This window comes from Elaeis guineensis, chromosome 8 (assembly GCF_000442705.2).
Source record: "Elaeis guineensis isolate ETL-2024a chromosome 8, EG11, whole genome shotgun sequence".
NCBI classification, from domain to species: Eukaryota; Viridiplantae; Streptophyta; class Magnoliopsida; order Arecales; family Arecaceae; genus Elaeis; species Elaeis guineensis.
In genome coordinates, this window is record NC_026000.2 from 30,570,401 (window position 1) to 30,583,088 (window position 12,688).

General features: G+C 36.6%; 1 protein-coding gene across 10 annotated transcripts in view; it reads right to left on the reverse strand.

The window, feature by feature from the left end:
* The window catches only part of LOC105034574 (chromatin assembly factor 1 subunit FAS2 homolog), a 69,278-nt gene that overhangs the window by 627 nt on the left and 55,963 nt on the right, over nucleotides 1-12,688 (reverse strand). For 5 of the 10 annotated variants that reach the window (XR_012133909.1, XR_012133907.1, XR_012133908.1 and 2 more), the window contains 2 exons: nucleotides 10,997-11,069; nucleotides 10,418-10,506 (listed from right to left, as the gene is read on the reverse strand). Coding sequence is in view for 7 of the 10 variants with exons in the window: in XM_073242591.1 (XP_073098692.1) it covers nucleotides 10,418-10,506; nucleotides 10,997-11,069 (162 nt within the window). In the remaining 3 variants the exon portion in view is untranslated. Of the gene's footprint in view, nucleotides 1-10,192; nucleotides 10,331-10,417; nucleotides 10,507-10,996; nucleotides 11,257-12,688 lie in introns of all 10 variants that reach the window. The other 5 variants (XM_073242594.1, XM_073242593.1, XM_073242595.1 and 2 more) reach the window with 2 other exon arrangements.

Consider the following 12,688-nt stretch of genomic DNA (forward strand, 5'->3'; position numbering starts at 1 on the left):
TTTCCAGCCTTGTAGAAATTTTTGGAAGATGCATGATGAATATTATGAAACTAAATTCTTGTGTTTCCCAATTTCATTGAAAACTACTACCATCAGAATATGGAAATCCAGTAAAATGAATGGACACAAACTTCTCTTAATAAGTAAAATTTCTCTTCTCGCCAGTTTGGTAAAGCCTTATATGTGATAGTGCAGAGGGGAAAATGGTTTGCAGTTACATGCAGCATCTGAAACCGAGTGCCACAAGCCACCAAAAAGGCCAAAAAAAAAATACTACATACCTAAGAGTAAGGCAGGCTGTCCTAATTTATACTCAAATTCTATAATAGTATAGTATGTTGGATTTCTACAGATGCTAGTGCATGTGAATTTCAAAAATTTTCTAAATCCAAAACACAGCGGAAAATCAGATTAAAATAATTTTAATCTAAATATGCATTCATCATATGAAAACACTTATGGATCTATTCATATGCTGAAATTAACATAAACTATTTTAATAGAAAAAATAAAAGCCTATGATCAAGTTGCATATCTGAATCGCTTTCCTTTTGCCTCAAACCTGCAATTGGGGTTGAATCCAATTTAATCCTTAGATCTGGAGTTAAGTAGGTTCGGAATCAGTACACAAATATCCTGCCTCTACGGGTATCCACATTCTGGATTGGCTCCTTTTAAAACAACTCACTTGAACTCAAAGCCTGAATAGGCTTGAACCAAGTCTAGATAGGGATCAACCTTTGATTCTTTTTTTTTATTCTTGAATGAATCAATCCTTATTTGATCTCTTTATTGATTCTTGAAAAAATCAAGAACCCTTTTTGATCCTCAACTAACCAAAAACTAATCAAGTAGTTATAACAACCTCCCAATAAACTTGAGAGGAAGAAGAACTCCAACAACTTTGTGGCGCCAACCCTTGACACCAACAAGATGTTACCGCCCACCTCTCTCCAAGATCCAAAGAGATGACACCTAGAGAGAGGAGAGAGAGAGGAGAGGGGGCGTTGGGCACAGTGAGGGTGGCGGCAAGGAAATTATGAGATTTTTTTGAGAGGTAGGCTAGATCCTTTATATAGACAACATAAGAGAGTCCTAATCAAATTAGGATCCCTTCTTCTAATCATATTAGAAATCCTAGCCTAAAGCCTCTTCGACCAAATCAAGGGGTGCCACCTAGTCTAGACCCACCCACATTGGGCTTGAGCGTCCCATCATATGGGACCCAATTAAACATGCTCTAATCAGCCCACATAATTCCATTCAAGGATTCTTGATCAAATCAAGATGAATTTTCAATCAAGAAAATCAAGAAACTCTTTCTTGATTTAATTCAAGCCAAAATTAAGTATCCAACCATTGGAGTCCATTGAATCAAATTCAATTAGGTTCAAATCAAATGTAGAAATGAGCTAATCTTATCATATAAGCAAACTAACCACAAGAAAAATTGGGTTCATCCAGATGCTAGCAAGGTAAACATGAATCCCATAGGATTTCTCTAAATCCATACAAATTGATACTTCATAAGCCCAATTTTAATCAATCCAAATCTTCTCCCTTTGATGTGTGACCCCATAGTTCAATTCTAACTGATAGTGAGACATACTATGATCTCTATCATAGTATCACTGAAATCCCTTTCAATGGATCGAAACATTCCACTCTAACTCGACAAGATCATTGATCCAAAACAATCCTATTGACTCTCACAATCCACCAATGCATCTAGCAATATGTAGTGGCAATCAACAGAACCGAAAAAGAATCTCTAGGTATAGTTAATATGTAATACAGTTCCTCTATCGTGAGTCCCGACTAGATGATAGATTATGGATAAATCATCAAATCTCATCATCAATCATATGATAAATCCATCAGCTCAATCCAATAGTGATTCCAAATAAAAATTTTTTCTATCAATCACATGCTATGACTAAGACTTGTGGACTCAGCTTATCAAATTTCATAAGACTACTCTCTATCAAGATCGATAGATCCCATCTAGATCACATCTTGCTCCACAGCTCAACCAACTACAGCCAACATCCACTACAAAGACTCATAATCGAATCAATGCTCATGTGTAATCAAACTACAGTAGTCTTACTGCGAGCAACTGTAACATCGCAGGTCAAAAGATCAGTCACACAACTACAGCATCGAGATGATCACTGATGATGAATAGAAATCTATATGATCTCTGTATAGTCATGCTTCTCTAACAACTACCCGCACTTGCTGCTCAGTATCTCTACATCGTAGATTAAAGACTCATCTATTCCGACGGAAGCGAATCGTGCATCGTTTATCTAGATCGATCATCATCCCCATGACTATCCTATGATCAGGAGTAATTTAGGAATCGATCATACATACTTTAATTCTCAACAATTGAGAATATATATCGTAACATCAATTCCAAAGATAATTCAAGGACACATAATACTTGAATAAAAAAACTTATCCTTTATTAATTAAATCAATAGTTTAAGTATAAATTTGTGTCATAGAATAAAAAATATGTCAGCCAACAATTGATTTCTAGGATATACATCTAATAATCTCCTATTTGACTAAAGCTAATTGGCCATTAATCTAAGCCCATCTTCTCGAGGTGAGCTTCTATTTTGGATGGCTCAATTACTTTGTCATAGGTCTACCACGTTATCCGTGAAATCTACTTTTGCATCTCGACATATTGCTTTCGAGATAATCACGTAACATATGAACTGCCGCTTAATGTGCTTAGATTTTAATAAGACCGGAGCTCCTTAGCAAGTGCTATGGCTCCATTGTTGTCGCAATACAGTGATATGGCATCCATGTCATTATACCAAATTCCGGGCAAATTTTTTGAATGAAAACCTTCTTTTGCAACATCCGAAGCGATGACATCTCAACCTCTATGGTCAAATCTGTGATTATGCTCTGCTTGAAACATTTTCAGCTGACTACACCATCATTGCAAACGAATACGTATCCGATGTAAACTTTCTATCATCAGGATCTGATATAAAATCTGAATTTTATAACCCTCAATGCGCAATTCAGGTGCTCCTCCAAAGACCAAGAATAAATCCTTAGTCCTTCTTAAGAACTTAAGGATGTTCTTTAGAGCTATCCAGTGCTCCTCGTCTGGATTCAACTGAAACCTACTTGTGACACTCACAGCAAAGACAATATCAAGTCAAATACATAGCATGACATACATGAGGCTTCCTATCACTGAATATAAGGGATCTTACTCATGCGCTCGATCTCCTCAAAAGTGTAAGCACATCATCTTGGAGAGTCGAATACCATACCTAAGGGATAGCAAACCTCTTTTGAATTTTTATGCTGAACCGCTTCAGTACTTTCTCTATGTACAGCTTTTGTGATAGACCAAGCATCCTTCTAGATCCATCTCTAAAGACCTTTTTTCAAGGATATAGAACGCTTCTCTTAGTCTTTCATAGAGAATTTTTTGAACAACCAAATTTTGACCGAGATCACATGAAATATCATTTTCAATAGAATGATATCATCCACATACAGTACGAGAAAGACAAGCGCCTCCCACTGACCCTTTTATAAGCATAAGGTTCTTTTTATTTTTAATGAAACCAAACGATTTGATTGCCTTATCGAAACAAAGGTTCCAACTCCGAAAAGCCTGCTTTAGTCCATAGATGGACCTTTGCAACTTGCAGACAGGGTGATCACTATCACCGGATGTGAAACCAAAGGCTGCTCCATATAAATATTTTCGTCAAGATATCATTCAGAAAAGTAGTTTTCACATCCATCTACCAAATTTCATAATCATAGTAAGCTGCAACAGTAAGCAATATGCGAATGAATTTCAGCATGGCTACAGATGAAAAATATCATGATAGTCAATGTCTTCGTGCTAACTATAACCTTTCGCCACCAGCCTTGCCTTATAGTCTCTACCTTACCATCGGTACTTATTTTCTTTTGTAGATCCATTTACACCTAATGAGAATAATTCTCTCTGGTGGATCCACTAAGGTCCATATCTGGTTCGTGATTGAGTCAATTTCTGATTTTATTGCATCTAACCATTTCTCAGAATCATATCAGACATCACCTCATCAAAAGTACTAAGATCATCACCATGATCCCCATCTCCTACAAGAACGATTCCTCTACATCCCTTTTAGCATACCCATGTATCTTTCAGAGGATGGGAGATTCTACCTGATCTACAAGGTGGAGGTGGAACATTAACTACTGGCTCATTATGGAAGATTTCTGAGGATTTATAGCTCGTTGCTCTTCAGAGACATTCTCGTCGAGCTCAATTAACCTTCCACTACTACCGTCCTAATAAACTATTTTTCTAAAATATGCATTGCGATTCACAATCATATTGTAGTCATATGGAGAGTAAAATAGTATCCCATGGATTCTTGGGATACCCTATAAACCGAGCTACAATAAATCTATCCTCTAACTTGTAGCTTTCTGTCTTTTGACATAGGCTGGACATCTCCAAGTCTTTAGCTAACTTAGAATTGGCTTCTTACCGTGCATATCTCATATGGTGTGGTAAGAACAGATTTAGAAAGAACCCTATTTAGAATATACATCGCGGTAAGACGTATCTCCAAAAAAATAAAGATAAATCAGTGAAGCTCATCATGGATCGGACCATATCCAATAGGATCCTATCTCTCCTTTCAAATACCCTTTGAGTTAAGACATGCCAGGAGGAGTGACTATGCCATTTTCTTAAGATATCCAAAAAATTCAGCACTTAGGTATTCCCCTCAATCAGATCGCAGGACTTTGATGGGTTTACTTGTTTGCTTCTCTACCTCATGCCTGAATTCTCTGAACCTTTAAAACTTCAGACTTGTGTTCATAAGAAACACATATCCATATCGTAACAGATCATCAGTAAAGGTAATGAAGTAGCTATAACCACCCTGGTCTGCACATCAAATGGCCACAAACGTCGGTGTGTACCAGAGATAGTAGCTCAGTGGCCCTTTTCTCTTGTCCCACAAAGGGTAACGTAGCCATTTTTCCTCGAAGCATGATTCACAGACCGAAATTGACTTAGATTTAACCAAGTCCAAGATTCTATCCTTTTTCATCTACTTATCATGTCCTCTCCAATATGGCCAACCCTATGTGCCATAAGTACTTATGGTTAAACACATCTCTGGATCTCTTTTGGCCTACAACACTGACTCCTTACTCGTTTAGGTTCACATTAGCAACATGCAAGTGATAAAGACCGTCAATCAAAAAATCAGATGCAATCAATTTATTTCGTAAATAAATAGAACCATAGTCTTTATTAAATTGAAAAACAAATCCATCCTGTGCTATACAGAGACCGAAATCAAATTTCGACTAGCTACAGGAACAAAATAAATCTTTTAAATCTAATCTAAAGCCTGGTGGTAATCAAAGAGGATAGGTTCCAATGATTTTTGCAGCAACTTTTGCTCCATTATCGATTGAAGGATTATATACCTTGTCTCAACCTCCTACTTCCTATTAGATCCTATATTGAAGTACATATACAAGTACTAGAACCAGAGTCCAATATCCGAATAGAAGTAAAGAAACGCTAGGTTAGATTCTATTATGAGCATACTTTCAGAAGGTTGTTCACTCTTTTTCATCTTTAGGCTCTTCAGGTAAGATGACAGTTTATCCTCCAATGGCGTCGGAGTTGCAACTGAAACACTTTCCCTTCTTCACAGCTTTCTTCGGAGTGTCCTTTTAGATTTGCTCTCCTTCTTCTGCTTCTTCGCAGCTTATTCTTTTTTTTTCTTGAGACTTTTTTTGGATGATTTCCGCTCAACAGCAAGAACAGAGCCCTTTGAACTTTTCAAGTATCCTCAGCAGTGACTAGCATGTTGACCAACTCGAGTAAATTAGAGTCCAATTTGTTTATATGATAGTTTACGATAAACTACCCATACGAATTAGTAAAGATTGGAGGATCAATCCACCTTCAACTCCTTCTGTATAATAAGCCCGAGCTTCTCAAGCTCCTCAAAGTCCTTAATCATTATCATCCAATGATCGTGGACAGACTGCCCCTCGGCATCCTCATATTGAACAACCACTTGACAATTCAAGCATGCAGCCTGACTCTGCTCACCGTACAACTCTTGCAGATAAGTGATCATGGCACGGCAGTGGCATGTGCTCATACTGACTCTATAATTCATTTGATATGGAAGCCAGCACATAACATTTTATCCTAAAGTCATCCTCCATCCACTTGTCCAGAGCAGCTCTTTGTCTGCTGTAAGATGGGCTGGTAAAGCTGGAGTGTGTTGGTCGAGTATATATCCAATTTTCTCAGATATCAGGACTATCTTGAGGTTTCTAAGCCAGTCCTTAAAATTTATGCCAGTCAAACGGTTGATTTCAAGGATGTAGGCTAGAGGGTTAGAGGCCGACATTGTTTATCTGCGAGAGTAGAGATTCTAGTTAGATATTTGTACTTAAAATTATATTTACTCTAAAACTTTTAAATGCAAATAGACTCCTATTATTTTTTCAGATTTGATACTCTCCGGATGAAAAACGAAAATCTGACGCCATCAATGCAAGATTTCTCGTGGATGCTGTGATCCCACCGATGCCTACACCTCACCTAACAGTTATTGGTGACACGCACACCGATACATAGGAAACTCTTTGCCCAGATGCTTCTCTAAATATATTAAGCGACTTGGTCTCTAAGTCATGTAAGCTCAGATAACACATTGCCCCACTCCTTAGTTAAATCAGACCCACTGTTCACAAGTAGGTGTGAAACCGTCGTTGAGTCCCTCAGATAACACATATTGGGCCCAACCCATCTTTACCCTGAGCAACTCTTTGCTAGTAGAGTGGTTGCGTGTTACGATGCAACTGAACCACTGTAACAGCCAAGAACAGTCAACGCCAGTAGCACGTCCGTACTTCTACAACAATGGAAGACCATAAGGCTTAATATTGATTGGAGAGGTTTAGTTAGGCCTCATCTAATCAATCATCACATGACCGATCTAACTAGCATGGGATAAACCAAAATGTCTTAACAACTAATGAACTCAATCATCCAATTGGCCAAATGAGATCGATGGAAGGATATGCCATTAACTCATCGTAAGCAAAATTGTCTAGGTGAATAGCCTCCCAATAAAACTATCGATCAAACTTACCTAAACACCAAATAGTTTATTGGTTTCATTTATCAGCTTAGGTAATCGGGTTCGAGCCATAAAGCCAAATTAGATCTTTAGATTGACTCAATTGTACATATGGGTTTAATCGACTCAATCTACAACACTTGTAGAATTATAATTAAAATGCAATCCAATTACATAACCAAATGCAAAAACTATCCATGCCCAATGATTCATGTACACACTAATTTCAGATCATAAAAATAATTTTCAGATCTAAATTCATTGCATAAAAATAAATTTTGATTCTCAAAATATTTTCAAACATGCATGCAATCATATATCATATATATGAAAAATTTCAAGATTTTCCGAAATCAATTTTAGATCTAAACATACCATCATATATCGCATATACGAAAAATTAAATCGCAAAAATTTAATTTCTAACCTACGCATACTTTCATATATTACATATATGATTAAAAATCAGAACTAAAACACTTTTCAGATCTAAACATAAACACATACATCGCATGTATGAACTAAAACAGAATTTGAAAAATAATTTTCAAAATTTTTGTGCTACTTTCATACATATAACATGTGGCTCTGATACCACTGTTAGATTTCTACAGATGTTAGTGCATGTAGATTTCAAAAATTTTCTAAATCCAAAATGCAGCGAAAAATCAAATTAAAACAATTTTAATCTAACATGCATTCATCATGTGAAACACCTATAGATCTAGTTCATATACTGAAATTAACATAAACTGATTTTAGTGAAATAAATAAAAGCCTGTGATCAAGTTGCATACCTGAATCGCTTTCCTTTTGTCTCAAATCTGTAACTGAGGTTGAATCCAATTCAATCTCTGAATCTTGGGATTGAGCAGGTTTGAATCAGCAACACAAGTATCCCGCTCTACGATATCCACAGAGCCGATCTGGATTGGCTCCTCTAAAAATAACTCACTTGAACTCAAACCTGAATAGGCTTGAACCAAGCCTGATAGGGATCAACCCTTGATCCTTTTTCTTAATTCTTGAATGAACAAACCCTTATTTGATCTTTTTTTTCTTGATTCTTGAAAAAACCAAAAACCTTTCTTAATCCTCAACTAAACAAGAACTAATCAAGAATAGTTGTAACAATCTCCCAACAAACTTGAGAGGAAGAAGAACTCCAATTTTGTGGCGTCCATCTTTGACACCAACAAGATGTTGCCGCCCATCTCTCTCCAAGATCCAAGAGAGAAGACGCCTAGAGAGAGGAGAGAGGGCGTTGGGCACAGTGAGGGCGGCGCAAGGAAAGAAATTATGAGATTTTTTTGACGGGTAGGGCTAGGATCCTTTAAATAGACAACATAAGGGAGTCCTAATCAAATTAGGATCCCTTCTTCTAATCATATTAGAAACCCTAGCCTAAAACCTCTTGGACTAAATCAAAGGGGTGCCACCTAGCTTAGATCCACACCCACATTGGGCTTGGACGTCCAATCATATAGGACCCAATTAAACATACTCTAATCTGCCCACATAGTTCTATTCAAGGGTTCTTGATCAAATCAAGATGAATTTTCAATCAAGAAAATCAAAAAACTCTTTCTTGATTTAATTCAAGCTATAAATTAAGCACCCAACCATTGGAGCCTATTAAATCAAATTCAATTAGGTTCAAATCAAATGTAGGAATTGACTAATACTTATCATATAAGCAAACTAACCACAAGAGAAATTGGGTTTATCCAAGTGCTAGCAAGGTAAATATGAATCCAATAGGATTTCTCTAAATCCATATAAATTGATGCTTCATAAGCCCAATTTAACCAATCTAGGTATTCTCCCTTTGATGTGTGACCCCATAAGTTCAATTCTGACTAGTAGTGAGACATACCATGATCTCTATCATAGATATCACTGAAACTCCTTTCAGTAGGTCAGTTTCACTCTAACTCGACTAGGATCATTGATCCAAAACGATCCTACTGAGCTCTCACAATCCACTAGTGATATCTAGCAATATGTAATGGCAATCCAGCAGAATCGAAAAAGAACCTCTTGATATAGTTAATGTGTGATAGTCCCTCTATAATGAGTTCCGACTAGATAGTCGATTATGGATAAATCGTCAAACCTCATCATCAGTCATATGTTAGATCCGATCAGCTCAAATCCAATAATGATTCCAAATGAAACTCTTTTCCATCAATCACAGTGCTATGGCCATAGACTTATGGACTCAGCTTATCAAATATCATAGGACTACTTTCTATCAAGATCGATAAATCCCATCTAGATGCACACCTTGCTCCTACAGCTCAATCAACTGCAATCAATATCCACTATAAAGATTCATAATCGAATCAATGCTTATGTGTAGTCAAACTACAGTAGCCTTACTGCGAGCAAATGTGATATCGCAGGTCAAAAGATCAGTCACACAACTACAGCATCGAGATGATCACTTACAATTGAATAGAAATTCATGTGATCTCTCATATGGTCACACTCAGTATTAGTTGTTCTCTAACAACTATCCGCACTTGCCGCTCAATATTTCTACACCGTATATTAGATATTCATCTATCCCGAAAGAAGCGAACCGGGTATCGATCTATCTAGATCGATCATCATCCTCATAACTATCCTATAATCGGAGTAATTTAGAAATCGATCATACATACCTCTAATTCTCAATAATTGAGAATATGTATCGTAACATCAATTCCAAAGATGATTCAAGAAACATAACACTTGAATAGAAAAAAAAATTTCCTTTATTGATTAAATCAATAGTTTAAATATAAATTTATGTCATAGAATAAATAATATGTCGGTCAACAATTGGCTTCTAGGACATACATCTAACACAGTATCCATCTCGTGAGGAAATGCAAGGTGCTTAGGATCAGAAGACCTTGCAAGAACATAAAAGAGGTAAAATAAGCCTCAATATGGTATACGAAATGTAAGGCTAATCGTTGAAACAAAACTAATGTGAAAAAGCTTTGCCAACAGTGAAGCATGGGGGTAATCACCATGCTATAGCAGTAATGCTGCATAATGCAGTCCAGCATATATTGCTATTGGAGGCATACTTTCTGTATCATATATGTAGAGAGAGTTCAAGGATGCCACAGCAAAAATAACACCATCAGGGAGTTTAAAGAAACTAGCTGCACATGTTCAAGACAGATAGCTCAGCCCCAATATTATATGATAAAATATATACTGCACGATATGATCTATAAAGTAACAAATACCTGGGTCAGAACCTCGCAAACAGAAAAGAATGGGGCAGAAGCATACAGCCACAATGGGTTTGTTGGCCCCTGGAAGTTGTACAGAGGGCCTGTAAGATCAGAAAAACAGCTGTCACAATAAAATATTTTTTCAGCCCTTTTTTCCTTTTTTTTTTTTTTTGTTTCCAGATTTTCGCACAAATATCTGATCTGAACATAAAAGCTAGAGTGCTTGAGTACCACAACAACATATCAACTAGTTTGATTGGTTCCATGTGAACTATTGTATATGGAAACCCATACAATAAAAACATAAACATGGTTTGCACCATTAAAGGGATCCGATAGTGGATCTTGGCTGGCTGCGTAGTTAGCATGTCTCAGTTGGAACTGTGGGAATCATATATATTGCATGGATACACAGAGTAGTTAATCTCATGGCCTCATTGGAACAGTTATGCTCCTCCACAGAAAGATCAACCAGAAAAGTGACTGAGCAACAGGATTTCTAGAAAAATTAAATTCTGATTTTCTGATTCTTGCCATGATAGAAGAGTGGATTAAGATGAATTTTGCCAATAGAAAAATAAGCTTTCTTACGTTGAAAGATCTCTCCTTGAGATTATATATGCAGGATTAACTGCTTCAGATGCAGAGGAATATTCATATATGCCTGAAAAGGTGAAAACAACAGCAGTGAGCATCACAAAGTGGTTTACATTGGTTTGAACTGCTCAGATCAAGCAGTTGAAAGAGCTAAATAGAATGAAAATTAAAAAAAAAAATCTGTTAGAAATTCTCTCTTTTATGACAATCCATGAAGGTATTTCAAAAAACTGCAGAAGCATTTTCGGCTTGGTCTGCAACCAGATCAAGAGATAAAAAGAAAAAAAAAAGGATTCGTTACCTCACCACCAGTATCCCTAAATGGCAAAATTATAGCAATGACAAAAGAACAAAAAGAAAATTTGTGCTTGGTAGGAGAGCTGTCATACCATGTCAAAATCACAGGTTCACTTTTCTCAGAAGAAAATTACAATACTAGAATTCCAAAATTAACTGTTAAAAAAAGATTATTTTTGGCCATTTTGTTAACAGTGTTTAAGGGATATAACACGTAGATATGAGTTCCATGCATGAGGGCAAACTGTTATCTGCTGAATACCAACCATTGACTAAGCTTGCCATACCATCTAGTGCAGACATATCAAAATGAATATTAGGCAGAGATAGCACATAGACAACCACCTCATCCAGGGTTCATTGACCAACCAAACTGAGGGCAAAAGAAATTATAAAATTTGTAACACTCAAGCTGATGTTCCTTTTATGCTAATGAAGTACACCACAAGAAATGAATCTCATGCTACATCAAGATATGGACAAAGACTTTGTCCAAATGTAACCAACACCAATGGCTCGAAATTTAGATACACTAGTGTTTTGGACCTTATCATATCTTTGTTCTTTTAATTACTGTCAGGCAACTTAGACCTCAGTAAAGCGGTAAATTTCTGTCCTCCACTCACCACTTCCATTAATCCTATCAAATTGGAAGCTTCTTACCAAACTGATAATTTTGTAATTCCAATAATTTAGAAGTCGTAAACCTTTATGAAAATCCTCTCCCTGTTTCATCATGATAATATTGCAATTCTTTTACCTATATCCAGAGCATCAAGAAAATTAAATTCTTTGTTCATGACAGCTCCAAGACTATATTTTAGATCACCATTTTTTCTAAAGAAAAGCCAAGTAATCTATGGAAGGAGAAAATAGAAAGCAAATAAAGAATCCCACAGAGACAACTGGAATTTGCAAATCTTATCCCAACTATATGGTGATTGTCCAGGATTATGGTAGGTCTGTAGAACCACCATAATTTCATAAATCCATCTCCAGTCAGGCAATCTGTCTAGGATGGACTTACCCGACCATCCATATGCCCCTAAAATCCTATTCCATGACCAGAACAATCAATTCCCACCAGGGCACATGGATTAAAGTTGTTGAACGTGAATGATTTGTGCATCCAGATACAGCAAAAATACCAAACAATGGTGATCAACTGTCTGGCTGATTTTAAACCAAAGTACCCATCATAATTCCACAATCACAAGATAAAAGGATGATCAAGCCTCATCCTATTACAAGTAATATTCATTTTAAGGTGGAAACAAGCCCAGATGATGAACATAATGGCCCTATGAAATGGGAGATTAGAGAATTGCAAGAATTTAAGGACTAAGAAAAACATCAATATTCATAATTTCATATGGAAAAGAGGAAGAA